Source organism: Oreochromis niloticus, linkage group LG1 (assembly GCF_001858045.2).
Source record: "Oreochromis niloticus isolate F11D_XX linkage group LG1, O_niloticus_UMD_NMBU, whole genome shotgun sequence".
Classification (NCBI taxonomy): domain Eukaryota; kingdom Metazoa; phylum Chordata; class Actinopteri; order Cichliformes; family Cichlidae; genus Oreochromis; species Oreochromis niloticus.
In genome coordinates, this window is record NC_031965.2 from 28,161,806 (window position 1) to 28,175,812 (window position 14,007).

The following is a 14,007-nucleotide window of genomic DNA, read 5'->3' on the forward strand; positions in this document are numbered from 1 at the left end:
CTGTGTATGTAATTTATAATAGTGTTGTCAAACAAGCACTGTTGTAGTGACCCAAGAGACTTACATTAGATTAGTGTATTTTTAGAAAGACGGGCATCAGATTTGGATATCTATCTTGGCCCTACTATCATGAATTTCATCTTCATCTTTCATCTTCTGATTTTATGCATGCACATCTGCAAGCATAAGAGAACAACGATAAGCGCACTGGCGGGAGCCTCGGAGCAGAGGGGCCAGGAATCTGTGCCCACTAATCCCAGTGAGGGACAGAAGATGTTTTAGCAGATCTCCTCTGGTACACATGAGTGGCCCTGGTTTTCAGATGTTCCCACAACATCCCAGAACTGGATAAAGAGAGGTTGACACCTGTTTGCTTAGCACCAGACTTTCACACTGGCAAGAGCAAGTCAACTAAATAATCGATAACAATGCAAGCAGAGATGGCTGCAGCTCTTCCTCCCCTGATGGTATGCTAAGACATCACAAAATATCAAAAGCAGGATGTGAAATCAGGCAGAAAATAGCTGCATAACACTGAGGGGAAGAATACTATACTACTAAGTAAAGTCAAAAGATTTTGAAAGTGAGACCGTTTGCTTTTCCAGTATTTTTCCCCCTTAGTGACACGTTTTAAAGCAGTTTTATATTCACTAAACCTTTATGACACCTCAAACATTTTTTTGAGAAAACGTGTTCAGAACATGCAATTGATTTCAAAATACTGCAGATAAAGTTGACTTTACCAGTCGTTTTAACTTGAGAACATTTTAGACTGCTTGGTTTTATATTTCTTTTTTTTAAATTTAAACTGATGTCTTTTGTATAATATGTTAAACAATATTTGATTTTTTTGAGGAGATTTGTGGGGGTTGTATCTCCTGACTCGAGGAGCCGGTGGGAATCGTACGTTAAAACATCCAGAGCAGCGCAGCGTATGCTAAATCAGGCAGACAGCTGACTCAGCACCTGCCCTGTTGTCTATGTGCTCACTCAACAATGCTGTTATCCCCTGTGACAGGACACAGCCTCCGGGCCCAACAACCCCTCACAACCCTCTGAAAATCCTCCCTCTAGCCTGGACCCTGGAATTCTTACAGACACCCCTGATCCTGATATGCCCTTTTTGTCTAGTCCCACAAATATAAGCAGAACCATGAGTGTCACGCTAACAATGCAATTTCAGTACTACAGAGTCGTGTGGGCAAAAAATGCACATGGTCAATTAACACAGACTGAGTTGACACAGTTGTGATTCTCTTATTCTATAGCTTTTGTGACAAAGTTGTAAAGTACCACTGTTATTACAAAAAGCTTTTTGTAATAACAAAGAGTATTTTTAGTTATTAAAAGTCACCGAAAGAGTATATTAACCTTTCACATAAATGTGTTTTAGGTCAATTCAACACCAGAGAGGTCCTGTTAGATTTTTGATAAAGAATCTGCAATAAAACTCCAAAAATAGAAATTCCAGTTGGCTTATTTGGGATTTGGGAGGGTGGTGCTGTGTAAAAACAACTGTCAACACCCATTACCAGTAAAGAGCATTTAAAAAAAAGTCAGTTGTATTTAACCATTAGAAATCTTTTATCACTTTGAAGTCACGCTTGTGAACAAATCTTAGAAATTGGGAAAAATCATGAAGTGTCATGTTGATTAAGAATCATTTTGAGCATTTTTTCTAAGCCACTGGGTTTCCAGGACTCCAAAGAAAGAATAGGGATTAAATAAAAACAAGGAATAAAAAAACCCACCTTACTACATAATGCAGTCCAGCCCTGAACCAGAGCCTAAAATTCAAATACTCAACTACATTGTATAATGCAACAAAGGTGTTCGTGTTAGCGGCATTTTCTACCCTTGAGAGACAACTGAACACCTCCATGAAAATATAAACAACTTTATGATACACTCTTTATTGAATTAAATCACATTTCACAGTAAGTAAGTTATGGAATACACCAGAGAAAAAACACAAAAACTGGGCATTATTAACATTTATTATATTTTTGCTCACTTAAGCTGTTGGTGGTTTCAGCTTTTATAACAAGTGGCAACAGGGACACTGGTTTAACCTGTGGAGTAGTTTTTTTAATTAACTGTATTAGCATACTTCAGTATGTATGAATAGAGAGTCGTGTCTGTGAACTCGAGAATCCCTGAAGTCAGCTGGCACATGGCTTACCACATGCTCTATAGTAAACAGAATTCCCTTATCACTCAAAGAAAGATGAGAATTTGGGGGGAAATATATTGATAGTATCACTATAACTCTTTTTTGTGAGATTTTAATATTTCCATGTATTGAATCATCTTCATCAAAGTGGGTTGCAGGGTTGTTCCCGGGATAAAGGATTTTAGTAAAAACAGCAAACAGTGCAATGATGAGAAATCTGCAGGTTCTCTTTAAGCATAATGACTGGCGACAGTAAACCGTAGCCATGATAACTGCTCTGATTTAGCTCAACACATGCACAGACACGTCCAAAGGTAGTCACGGCATAGGCTGCACTGCTTTAGGCCCTCAAATGCTACAAACCTGCAATCCTGCACCTGCCTCAGGCCCACATGGTTTACCTCTGTAGTCTCACAGAAGAAGAAAAACTCTAAGAAAGGAGAAATAAAGGGACACAAAGGAGGTGCAGGAGAGAGCTTGATTATGGAATGAGAGGAACCTGCATACCAGAAGGCCAGACAACATAAAATCTCCACTCCAAACACATTCTCAGTGAGACTTTATGATCTCCAGAGGGAGCAAAACTATGTTCTTTGCTGGGGGGAAAGTGCATGCCAGCACCTGCACCTGTGTGCTAGCTGAGACCACATATCAAGGTATATGTCAGGATATTCTGGTTCATAGGAACCTAAAGCTGCCTTGATATACCATGATATGCCATATTGTTTCTCTGCTGAAAAGCCACTTTTGAAATATTTCTCACATGTGTTTATACTGAAAAACAGCCTTCAAGGCATAAGCCAAGCCATTTTTTTCCTATTGGCATCTCGTATGGGATCCCATCATATTAAAGGAAGTGGAACACTTACAACAGAAAGAATTGAGTAGACAAACAGCATGGATATAAAATTGCTTATGTGTGCAACTGAAATGAGAGCTATTTCCTTCTACCTCTGCATGGGCCCCAGGAGGAGGAAAGGGGAGAGCCAGTGGTCAACAGAGGTCTCACTTTCTAGGAGCAGCTGAATACCAGAAGAGCTGACAGGTATGTACATATTGGAATGTGTTTCTCAGCCACACCTGTGGGAAACACACCCACCAAGTTTAGTCTCTCTCATCCCACTGGCTGATCTCCACCGTGATTGACAACTGGAAGAACTATTTGGCTCTGGTCCTCAGGAGCCAGGGGGCAGGTATGGTAAGTTCTGAAAACGAACCAATGGCAGCCTAGAAATCCTCCAAGCCAGGCGGGGCTGTGGTGAAATAAAACTCATCAGTGGGGTGTGTCCTCAAAAGTTTGTCAGCAGTCAAACAGTGAAGGGCCACTGCTACAGGACCCCACTTTGACTGGTTAAGACTTAACAAGTCCTTCGCTGAGTAAGGATCTGAGAAGCCGGCAGACAAAGTAAAGAAAGACAGAGAGGGACTTTTTTTCCTCGGCAGACTGACTTCCTCCACGGCTCAACAATGGGAGTGAAACATCAGAAATCTTCTGCTCCAAATCTCGAGAACACCACCTTCAGGGTCGGGCTTTTGAGGCAATGGATGCCAGGTTCATGCGGTTCATTTTCGGCAACTTGAAAACTACACAAAGTTTCAACACTTTCTGGAGTCATTTTTGTCCTGAGAAATAGGTACTTTGTCACAGTTTAACAGATTAAACAGATGCTTTTCTGGTACTGTGGTCACTCACATCTCCTTATCACTTTTCCAGCCCAGCTATAGATTCTGTATCCGTTGGACGGAGAACTGATAAGGGCATGTGCATGACATTACCTACAGATACTGAAGAGGTAACATCTGAGCCACAGAGCCTGTGGGGTAATTCAGTCATTGAGTTTATTGCTGGTGAAACATGCTGAAGGCTAGTTTCTGTGCTTTCTGATTTATGTTTGCGTTTTAAACATGTTGAGAGTTGTTAGAATGGATAGAGTTTCACGTTTTAAAATGTGGTATTAAAACAAGGCATGGGGTTTGTGCGAATGTATAACCATCTACAATAACACTTATTTAACCTTGCAAATTTGTGATCCGTCTATAGTGACTTAAAAAAAAAGACTTAGTGCCAGTTTGGGGCTATGCTGTAAGACTTAACACAAGAACAGCTGAGTTACAATACTGAAAGCTTGGTTTCCTCGAAACAAAGTTTAGAAAGCAACAGGGTCTCAGCCTGACATGACACAGCATGACTAGCATAATCCATTGACTGTACATGGAGAATGACATAACTGCTGAATGTGGAAAAAAAAAAACTAGGTGAGTAACTTGAATGTGATGCGTGCCAGCGTACTGACATGACTTTCACACCCACAGACACTTTTACAATTTAATTACAGCTGAGTGGGCCTGACGTAAGGATCACACTGCATAAGAACTATAGGAGAACGAAGTGTGGGTTTTAAAGGTGTTGATACAGAAAAAAAACGTATGCGATGACTTACTGTTCGCAAACTCAAATATTCAGGATGGTCAAAGAAGTTTCATGCACATTCTAGTACTAATCAAAAATCTCATGACTTTTACTTTTAAAAAGCAGTTTGAATTGATCGTTTCAAATGACAGATCCCTCCAAACACCTGAGAATTTTCAGCTTCTTTTCCTCGTCTTTTAACTCTTAAAATCTATGATTGAGAGAGCCTTTTATATTAGAATGGGGTCTTATTTGCTGTTTTCATCATTGTCAAATGTGCTGATAAATGGCTGTGCAATTCTAGGTTTGTATGACTGCAAGCTTCAAATATTGCAGATATTTTACAGCCATAACTTCGCATAAATAAAAAAAACAAAAGTATAAATACATTGAAAGTGTTGAGTCATTGCATGTGTTGACACTTGTCGCCAGATTTATTGCCAAAAGATTGTAACAGCTGGTGGTTTCTTGCTTTACACTTATTTGTTACCTTCAGTCTTTAAGTTAACTGTCAACTTAGAGAACAAAAAGTACACAACATCACAATTTTCTTGTAAATGCACGCAAGCGCACGAACACACACACATACACACAGGAGGGCTCACAGTGAGTTGACAAGTGTTTTGGATTTACAGTACTGGGTGTATCCAGACTGCTTTCTGCCCCTCAGGCATCTACTCTCTCTACACCTCTGTCCTGTCAAGCACAACAATCTTCCCACGGCTGCTAGCGCTTAAGGTCACTTCCTTTGCTTCAGCCCTGCTTCAACACATTCTACCTCTCGGTTTACATATTAACCCAATACAAAATCAACTACACCAACAAAATAAAAAATCAAATCAAATCAAATGATTTTACAATGTGTCAGTAATTGTTAAATGCCATGAATAAAAGCAAATTTTATATATGAGAACATGCTGTTAAAATAAGCCCAAATGGCAGAATAATAAGTAATTATCACCTTATTCCCATAATGATATAGCTGTGATGCACACGTACACACTGGGGTACCTGTGCAAATGATAAAGTATGCAAAGTATACAGAGTATATAACAAATAAAGACTTAAGCAACACACATGATTTTAATAAGTGCATACTGAGTAGAGTAAATAGTGCAAAATTTGGTTCTGCAAAACCCTATAAAATTTGAGCAGGAAAGAAATCTTATTGCACATCAAATTGTGTATTGTGATGTGCAAGGCTGTAAAGATTAGTACTTTATTTGCCCACATAAACAGGGTAGCTGAAATGCCAAAAAACAGCAGGGCTGATAAAGGCATGGCAGGCTGCTGTGCTTAAGACAGACCAACCATGGAAGCACTGAGGTCCCACAGCTTCTTGGCTGCAGCATCATCCAGGGCCTGTGGTGCTGGTTTTTTGGGAGCACAGTCGCTGTATGGTGGAATGAAGAAAAGAGATAAATCATGAAGATGCTCACACAGTGTGGTTGCAAACTGCTTGTATTAAAAACCTTTTACTCTATTGTTATTTATCTCAGCTAATATTATCTCTGTTAATATTAGAATAATTAATTGGTAGGATAAGAGAATTTCTTTTTCTACTGTGATCACATCATTTTTCTCCAGTCAGATGTACTTGCCTGTAGTAGAGACCACTGGAGTTTGCCAGGCTCTCGTCCACAGCGCAGTAGATGGTGGTCTGGGCTCCTTCCCGGGGATTTTTGACCAACCTCATGAAGACCTTTGCTAGCATTATCTTCCACATAGGAAAGGAATTAAATAGATGGCGGCCTAACTCTGTGCGGATCACCCCCGGATGAAGACTGTACACGGTTACACCGCTGCCTAATGAGAGGTCCATCAGAAAAAGGCGTGCATCAAATACCGCACTACTGTTAAAATCATGGTAACAATGCTCATTAACTCAAGATACAAAGATAGAAAACAAAAACAGGAGGTGAAATGGTTATTTGTAACATACTGTATATTATACACATGTCTGAACTCCTGTCACACTACCGTTCAGTCTTGTAGCCAGTTCTTTGCCGAAGAGAACGTTGGCCAGCTTGCTTTGTCGGTAGCTCTTCTGAGGGGTGTAGTCTTTATCAATGTTAATGTCATCAAAGTGTATCTGACCTGCAAGAAATATTTATTTTCAACAGGTATGACTAAGAAATATTTTCGGTTGTTTGACTTAAGCACCAAAATTTTACCTCTCTCATGCGCCAGGCTGGAGACAATCACAATGCGACTTGGTGCCGACTTCTTCAGCAGGTCAAGGAGACAGTTGGTGAGAAGAAAATGTCCCAGGTGGTTGACGCCAAATTGCATTTCAAAGCCATCTTCGGTCTTCCACTTAGGACACATCATAATACCTAACAAAATTTTTTTTTTTAAAAACAAGAAAGTAAGAAAATTACAAAAAAAATAAAAACATACAAATAACTAATTTCTCAGTGTCTGTCAGTATCATTCAACCCCAAATGACTTATTCTGCCCTCCCAAAAATCTGTATGAGGGTCCCACAAAGATGACAACATTTAACTTCTACTAACTGACTAAGGTAGAACTGGTGCAATACCTGCATTGTTAATGAGGATGTCTAAGCGCTCTTCATTCTTTTCCACATCTTTGGCAAGGTCTCTGACAGACTGTAGCGAGGCCAGATCAAGCTTCTTTACCACCACATTGCCATTCCCACTCTTCTGACGGATCTCATCTGCTGCAATACGGGCTTTAGTCATGTCCCTGCAGGCCAGGATCACTCTGGCCCCTTAGAAAGAAAAGAAAAAAAATACAAAAGCAACTCATATTTACATGTAAACACCACAGAATGTGCAACCAAAGTACTAGTTGAGGTTAAAGATTTATTTTTACCTACTGTCATTGCACTTGTTGATACTTATTATTTAATATTCTATCATTTTTTTTTGGTTATTACTGAATGGTTATTGTATAATATTCTTCATTAAGTGCCAAATGTCCAAAACAGGACTGTAGATAAGGTTCATTTTACACATATATAGAGAGGTTTAATTAAATCATTTTTGGCAGTGCTACACTTAATTTAAAAAAAAAAATGTTACAAAAAATTGTCAGCAAGTCTTCGTGTATGAATGGCATGTTTAAGGTAATGTCAAACTATCTTAATCATATTGAAGTCTGGATTTTGACTAGGGCAGTCTAAAACCTTATTCTTTTACTTTGTGTTTTGAAGCCATTCAGAAGTGGACTTTCTGATGTGTTCTGCATCACTGCTCTGCTGTATAACCCAAGTGACCTTGAGCTTCAGGGACAGACTGATAGCCGGAGAGCAGAATTCATGGTTCCAGATATGATGTTCTTTTTATGAAACGTTGGGTTAGTTTTCCACCAGATGCAATGCAACTCTAACATTCCTATGAGTTCAACTTTTTTCCTTTTGTCTGTTCACAAAATATTTTCCCAAAAGTATTTGTGATCATCAAGTAGTTTGTTTAGTTGGGTTTTTTGTGTGTGTGTTCTTTTTTGTTAGCAATTTTTTTTTGTCCAGACTCTTCCTTATTCTTGAATAATGAACACTAAACTTAAGTGAGATGAGTGAGATCTGCAGTCCTTCATATATGTTGTTCTGGGTTGTTTTGGATGAGTCACTGATTTGCTCTGGGAAAAATTTTTGTCAGGAAGGCCACTTCTGGAAAGGTTCACCACTGTTACAAACTTTCTCTTCGTGCACAATGGCTCTAACTGGTTTGCTGAAGTCTCAAAAATGGCTTTCCAACTGTTTGCAGACTGTTAGATATCAGTGACTTTGTTCCTCAGCTGTTTCTATAGATCGTGGCATAATGTGATGCCCGTTGACAAATTTCTTCAATTTGTCAGACAGGTTTTATTTAAGTTATTTCTTGACTTCAAATACTTTGATTTGTTTACTTTAATGTTGGTTGTTTTAGTTACTCACTTTAACTTACCAAGGGTAAGTGGTTTAGACCAGTGAATCTCCTCTGTCTGTCACTGTACAGATGTTTATCTGCAGTGTGTCTTTTTTCTACACAATATAGAAATCCAGCTTAAACTGAAATAAGTTGCGAAATTACTGAAAAACTTCTGGTAGCTCATTGTGCAGGTTTTTGTTAAATAACAGAAAATTGTCTGTTTTCTTTGTTTTGTTTTCTTACTGTGGACCCACTGTAAAAAAAAAAAAAAAAAAAATTCTAGAGCAGACTGAAAAAATAGGAACTTTTCTATCATTTAACTGTATATAAATTAATTCATTATTTTAGTGTAGCATGACGTCATAGGCTGTAAAACCTATGATGATGCAGTTTAAAGTTAAGGTTAAAATTTATGCCATCCTTCACCAAAGAAGTCAAGCCAATTCTGGCCCTCAGGCCTTACATTTGACACCCCTGACCTACACCCATGTACAGGATGTGAGACACAGCCTTTGCATATGTTTTTTGTTTTTCTGTACTTTTCTTTAACAAACAAACATGGAGGGTTTTACCTCTCTGGGCCATGTCCAGGGCTGTCTCTTTCCCAATACCAGTGTTGGCTCCAGTGATGAGGACTGTTTTCCCTTCCAGCCTGGCCTTGCTCCGACACACTCCTCCTGCCATCCATCTGCGGAAGGCCAGCACGCCTACCCCTGACAAAAAAGATATTTATGCTATGAACAGGGTGTAAGAGGATATTCTGAAGACTTTTAATTTGACCTTTTACTACAATATCTGTTATGTTTGTTCTAAGCTAAATCAAGCAGCTACATGTAGTTATATATTTCTAGAATTTCACACCTATGAGCAACAGCAAGAATCTGTCATGACAGAACAAAGTACTTACCTGATCTCCTTTCATTACCATATCAAATATCCTACCAAATGTGCAAGTTAACATAGCTTAAACAGTATACATTTAATAAAGAAATAGGCTTACCTGCAACAAAGACAACAGTGAGACAAGTTGCATGTCTCTCGGCGAAGTCCTTAACAGCCTCTGCGTAGTTTTGCATTGTTTAAGCAATTCTGGAACTTATATAAGGAGCAGACTTGCAGTTAAGTATCTGTTTTTGTGGAAGGACTTTACGTCAGCTACCGCAAACAACGGGGAAAACGACAAATACGTGTTTTCCCGTTTCGTATTTTGTAATGACAAACTAGCCGGAAGTGGAGGGCGTGGTGGAACTAAACGGAGATTTTCAGAATAAGCTTTCGTTTAAATCAATCATTGGTTTAACTACGTGCATTTCCTTGCTGTGTTATTTGTTTTTGTTTTGGGATTTGTTTAAGCTTTCAAGTACAGTAAATGTTTGTTTTGGCATTGTGGGGAAATCTATCTGGTAATTTATATAAAAGATCAGAGTGCAGTGTGCTTGTGTAATAGCATGCCACGCAAAACACACCCATCAAGAGACAATAGGGCGTAATGCAGCAGCTTGCTGACTCATGTACTCTATTTATTTAAAGAATTACTTAAAGCAGCCATACAGCTTGTGCAGGCATGCTCTAAATGTCAGGTAAAATACATTTTTAAAAATGCATTGCAAAGTAGAACCTTGGTTATGTGTTATTTTGTTATGATTTATTTTTGTTTGTTTGTTTGTTTATAATGGTAGTAATAGTTAGTACTATTATGTGCTCAGGATACACCGTGTACTGAATTACGAGCATCTGTTTGCAGTGAGTTACTCCCACTCATCTGACATGTCTCACAGGGATTTTCAAACTAAAACACCATGTAAAACAGATTTATACAATTTTAGTTAATAATTTGGCGTAACACTGTCATCAGTAGCAACAGATGAAATTAAACTGGTAGTCATCTTAGAACTTTGAACATTAGTGGTTGATTTAACTATTGATGAAGTACATTTGTGCCATGAAAATATAATTTTACTAAAAACTTTTACTGATGCAAGTAATAACATATAGCAATAATTTTGCATGCAAATGAATCTACTTTGGAACTCAAAATTCACTTGACCTCCCTTATTTTATTAAAATTCGTTTGTTTATTGGTTTCCAGCTTCTTTTGTTAATCCCGTGCACTTATTTTGAAAGGGGAAAACTTGTTGTAATGCTCTCTTATTGGTTAAAATCTCGGTACAACTGGTTAAGCGTATTTCTTCGCTTTGTGGGTCCAAACTTGTATTAAAATATTTTAAATTACGATAAAAGCTTAAATTGGGTCTTGTCTGTCTTTATATTACGTTTGAAAGAAGTGGGATTTTTCTTTTCAAACAAAAAATAAACAACAATGTCCCGGAAGTTCTTCATGCTCGCGCCACGTCAGAACTACAAACTGTTAACATCATTGTAACACTGAAGAATAGTCTGTCTGCCTGCACCTTCTCTTTGTTTTCACGATGTTGTATTTGTCACTCACCTGTTTGCTGCTGTTGAATGCATTTGTGGTGTCTGGGACTGAGATCACATTTGAACTGCCTGACAATGACAAGCAGTGTTTCTACGAGGAGCTGGAGAAAGACGTGAAGTTTGACATAGACTTTCAAGTAAGTTCCTCGAGCTCCATCACCTCAGTGTGTGCATTTAGCAGATGCTGTCAGACTAATTTTGAGGCTGAAGTTTTTTTTTCTCCTGCTTCCAGAAATCAAGAACAAATTTATAATTATCTATTAATCGTAAAATAGCGCAGAATGCATGTTTTGATTAACTTAAATTTGGCTCCGTTTTTTAATCAATTGAAAACATGTTATCTCAGAGTACTTTCCGTTTCAAGATAAAGACTTTTAAAGAGAAGCCCAACAATTCCCAGAGGAACAGCTGGCACACCACACACAGCCACATCCAATAACTTCAATATATTTAACAGCGACGCAACGTTGCAACTTTCTTTCCATCTATATATGTTTTATTTTCTTTTAGGTTATTTCAGGGGGCAACTATGATGTGGACTGCTTCGTCACAGATCCTCATAACAGTGCCTTGTATAATGAGAAGAAGAAGCAGTATGACAGCTTCTCTCACACCACAACTATGAAGGGAGTCTACAAGGTTTGCTTCAGCAATGAATTCTCCACTTTTACACACAAAGTAGTGTATCTGGACTTCCGCCACGGGAATGAGGAACCCATTCTGGACAGCATGAAAAGAAGCACAGCTCTGACTCAGGTCAGTCTAATTAATGAACACGGTGCTTTCAGTGTGTCACCTGCAGTTTGTTTTTTTAAGAACATGCTGGATTACTTGATAGATAATATATTACCTTAACAATGTTTAAACATTGCTGCTTTCAATTAGACAAGCATGCCTTGAAATAGGTATTAACATCCACAAGGGTGTGGAGAAGACAGAACTGCAATGTCATATTACAGACGTTTGTATCACGATTTGAATCAGAAAAAACAGGATGTATTTTGACATGAAAAACGAGTACAGACATATCAGTTATACTTAGTAAAGCAATAACAAGTAATCTAAAATTGGTATAGTATTTTTACTGCTTTAAAGGTGTTCATATAATGTCCACAAGGTGGTGCAAGAGTTATTCACATTAAGGTCACAAGGAAATATTGTATTTGAATGCACTCTACTTTCCTCGAATTACACAAATCACTCAAAAGAGGAAATGTCAACAGTTTGACAGCATTGCTACTTGTCAAAACACAGATTACAACATTTGATAAGCCATACTTTATTTCTCAAAAGAGTTTGAAAATTCCTTTGATGCATTTCTTGTTAACCACAAGAAATGTATCACAAATAACCTAAATAAGTAGAATGGTATGTAGGTCAGTAGAATATAGTATGACATAACATATATCTTAAATATAATAAAGTAAAATAAATATTCATTTAAATAAATATATTAGGTAATAATAGCAAGTATAGCTAATTCGCAAAATATCTGAAATTCAGCAGAGCTAAAACAGAGAGTGGCTTATTAAATGAAAAAAAGTGGTATAAAGTAGCAGATACCAGATTAAAATCAATCAATGTAAAAGTGTAAAATGTAGTGCACAGTACAATAAAGAAGTTGAGTGTTTGTTGTTAAGAGTTGTAACTGTGCATTTCATATCAGAGTATAGGATAGCATAGTGTTACTACTCTTTAGTTCAAGTACTGAGACCTCCAGGGTCAAATGTATCGTAAGTTTATGTGACTCTGATCTGTGCAATCCACCTTCCACTGTACATATTGATGAATTTCCATTAATCTTTCTGTTATCAGTTGGAGTCATCTTGTGTCGCCATTCATGAGATCCTGAAGGTGGTGGCTGACTCACAGACATGGTACAGGCTGAGAGAGGCACAGGATCGCACAAAAGCAGAGCACCTGCTGGAGCGCGTCACCTACTGGTCCATCGGAGAAACCGTCCTGTTGTTTGTCATCGGCATCGGTCAAGTCATGATGCTTAAGAGCTTCTTCTCTGACAAGAAAGGCTCCGTGGCAGCTACCACTTAAAAACCAAGGTCTCAGTGTGCCCTCAGAAACTCAAGTGGAAGCTTGGTAATGTGAACAGATATTAGCACATAATGTTAGTATTTTCATCAAAGCCAATGGTAAATGGATAGATCAAGGGGTTTTCACATTCCTGTCGGGCAAAACTTGAATTCAGTTTTCACACAAGTTGTTTTTGTTCAACAACTTTCTACTGAAAAGAAACACCACTCATGTCTGTGTTTAAAATGCAGTTGACATCTTTCAGCCTTTAGAGACTTTATTTTTATAGAGGTGGACGAGAGGGCATGTTTATTTTGATCTGCCTATTAAGTAGCCTAGTTTCACTTATAAAAGCAGCTTTGTGGATTTATATCATCTGTAGTGAAAGTTGTATCACACATAAAAACCAAAGAGGAATTGTGTTTAAATTTGAGTTTTATTTGTTGTATAGCATCTGTTATGTGTATTGTTACCTTAATTTATGTGTGCAAAATCATTATGAGCTATGAGAGCTCCGTTTCTCTCATGTCTTTGTCTGTTTCATACAGAGTGGCTTAGACATTTGTTTTTTCCTCATGTCAACCAAGTTGAAGTTTACTGTTTTAATTTAAATACATATAACCTGATATATACACGCAACTACTGTTTTTTTTTTTTTTTATTGGATTCTCATTTCTCATTTATATGTTTTACATTTTCTTCACTGGAAAGTGACCAAGTATCAACCAGATATCATTTTTTGCACAAATAGTTTCTTTGACATTTCCATTCGATTTGAAGAATTTGAAGATTTAAAATTATATATTTTTTAAATACGGTTGTGTAGGTTGTCAGTCATCCAGGTCATGATAGTCTCAAGAACTTGAGTGGAAGGTAACTGGATGTCTTTTTAGGGTTCTTCAAGGTGTTTCTCACCTCTCATTTTAGAGGCTTCTTCAGTTCTGACCAAAGGGTTTTCAGATGAGATGTGAAACATCTTCATTAACCCGAAAGAGGGTTACTTTCAGCTAATTATGAGACTAATCATGCCAGTAAGTTTATAGACATTGTCAAATTAAAGTTTGGAACTGAGTGCTGTGATG

The 14,007-nt window shown here is 37.9% G+C and overlaps 2 protein-coding genes and 1 long non-coding RNA gene across 3 annotated transcripts; 2 read left to right on the forward strand and 1 right to left on the reverse strand.

The window, feature by feature from the left end:
* The first annotated feature begins 1,915 nt into the window (after positions 1-1,915).
* LOC109202469 (uncharacterized) lies at positions 1,916-5,417 on the forward strand. The gene is made up of 2 exons (XR_002062395.2): positions 1,916-3,807; positions 3,888-5,417. It is a non-coding gene; the product is annotated as an uncharacterized LOC109202469 (long non-coding RNA).
* si:ch211-107o10.3 (retinol dehydrogenase 13) lies at positions 5,212-9,689 on the reverse strand. Its single transcript, XM_003437619.5, has 7 exons — positions 9,459-9,689; positions 9,031-9,171; positions 7,126-7,317; positions 6,758-6,919; positions 6,564-6,680; positions 6,185-6,389; positions 5,212-5,976 (listed from the first exon to the last, which is right to left on the reverse strand). The coding sequence occupies exons 1-7, from the start codon at positions 9,532-9,534 to the stop codon at positions 5,880-5,882; spliced, it is 990 nt and encodes a 329-aa protein (XP_003437667.1). The 5' UTR covers positions 9,535-9,689; the 3' UTR covers positions 5,212-5,879.
* A 1,109-nt stretch (positions 9,690-10,798) lies between these two features.
* Positions 10,799-13,997, forward strand: tmed3 (transmembrane p24 trafficking protein 3). Its single transcript, XM_003437629.5, has 3 exons — positions 10,799-11,034; positions 11,408-11,653; positions 12,713-13,997. Exons 1-3 carry the CDS (start codon positions 10,888-10,890, stop codon positions 12,944-12,946), a joined length of 627 nt encoding a protein of 208 aa, XP_003437677.1. The 5' UTR covers positions 10,799-10,887; the 3' UTR covers positions 12,947-13,997.
* Positions 13,998-14,007: the final 10 nt, after the last annotated feature.

Excerpts from the sequence above, each read along its gene's own strand:
- si:ch211-107o10.3 (XM_003437619.5), bottom strand. The coding sequence starts at position 9,534 with ATGCAAAACTACGCAGAGGCTGTTAAGGACTTCGCCGAGAGACATGCA. Across the intron at positions 6,681-6,757 it reads CAGCCTGGCGCATGAGAGAG|GTCAGATACACTTTGATGAC; the intron begins GTAAAATTTTGG and ends TATTTCTTGCAG. Across the intron at positions 6,390-6,563 it reads ACTGGCTACAAGACTGAACG|GCAGCGGTGTAACCGTGTAC; the intron begins GTAGTGTGACAG and ends ACCTCTCATTAG.
- tmed3 (XM_003437629.5), top strand. The coding sequence starts at position 10,888 with ATGTTGTATTTGTCACTCACCTGTTTGCTGCTGTTGAATGCATTTGTG. Across the intron at positions 11,035-11,407 it reads AGTTTGACATAGACTTTCAA|GTTATTTCAGGGGGCAACTA; the intron begins GTAAGTTCCTCG and ends ATTTTCTTTTAG. Across the intron at positions 11,654-12,712 it reads GAAGCACAGCTCTGACTCAG|TTGGAGTCATCTTGTGTCGC; the intron begins GTCAGTCTAATT and ends TTCTGTTATCAG.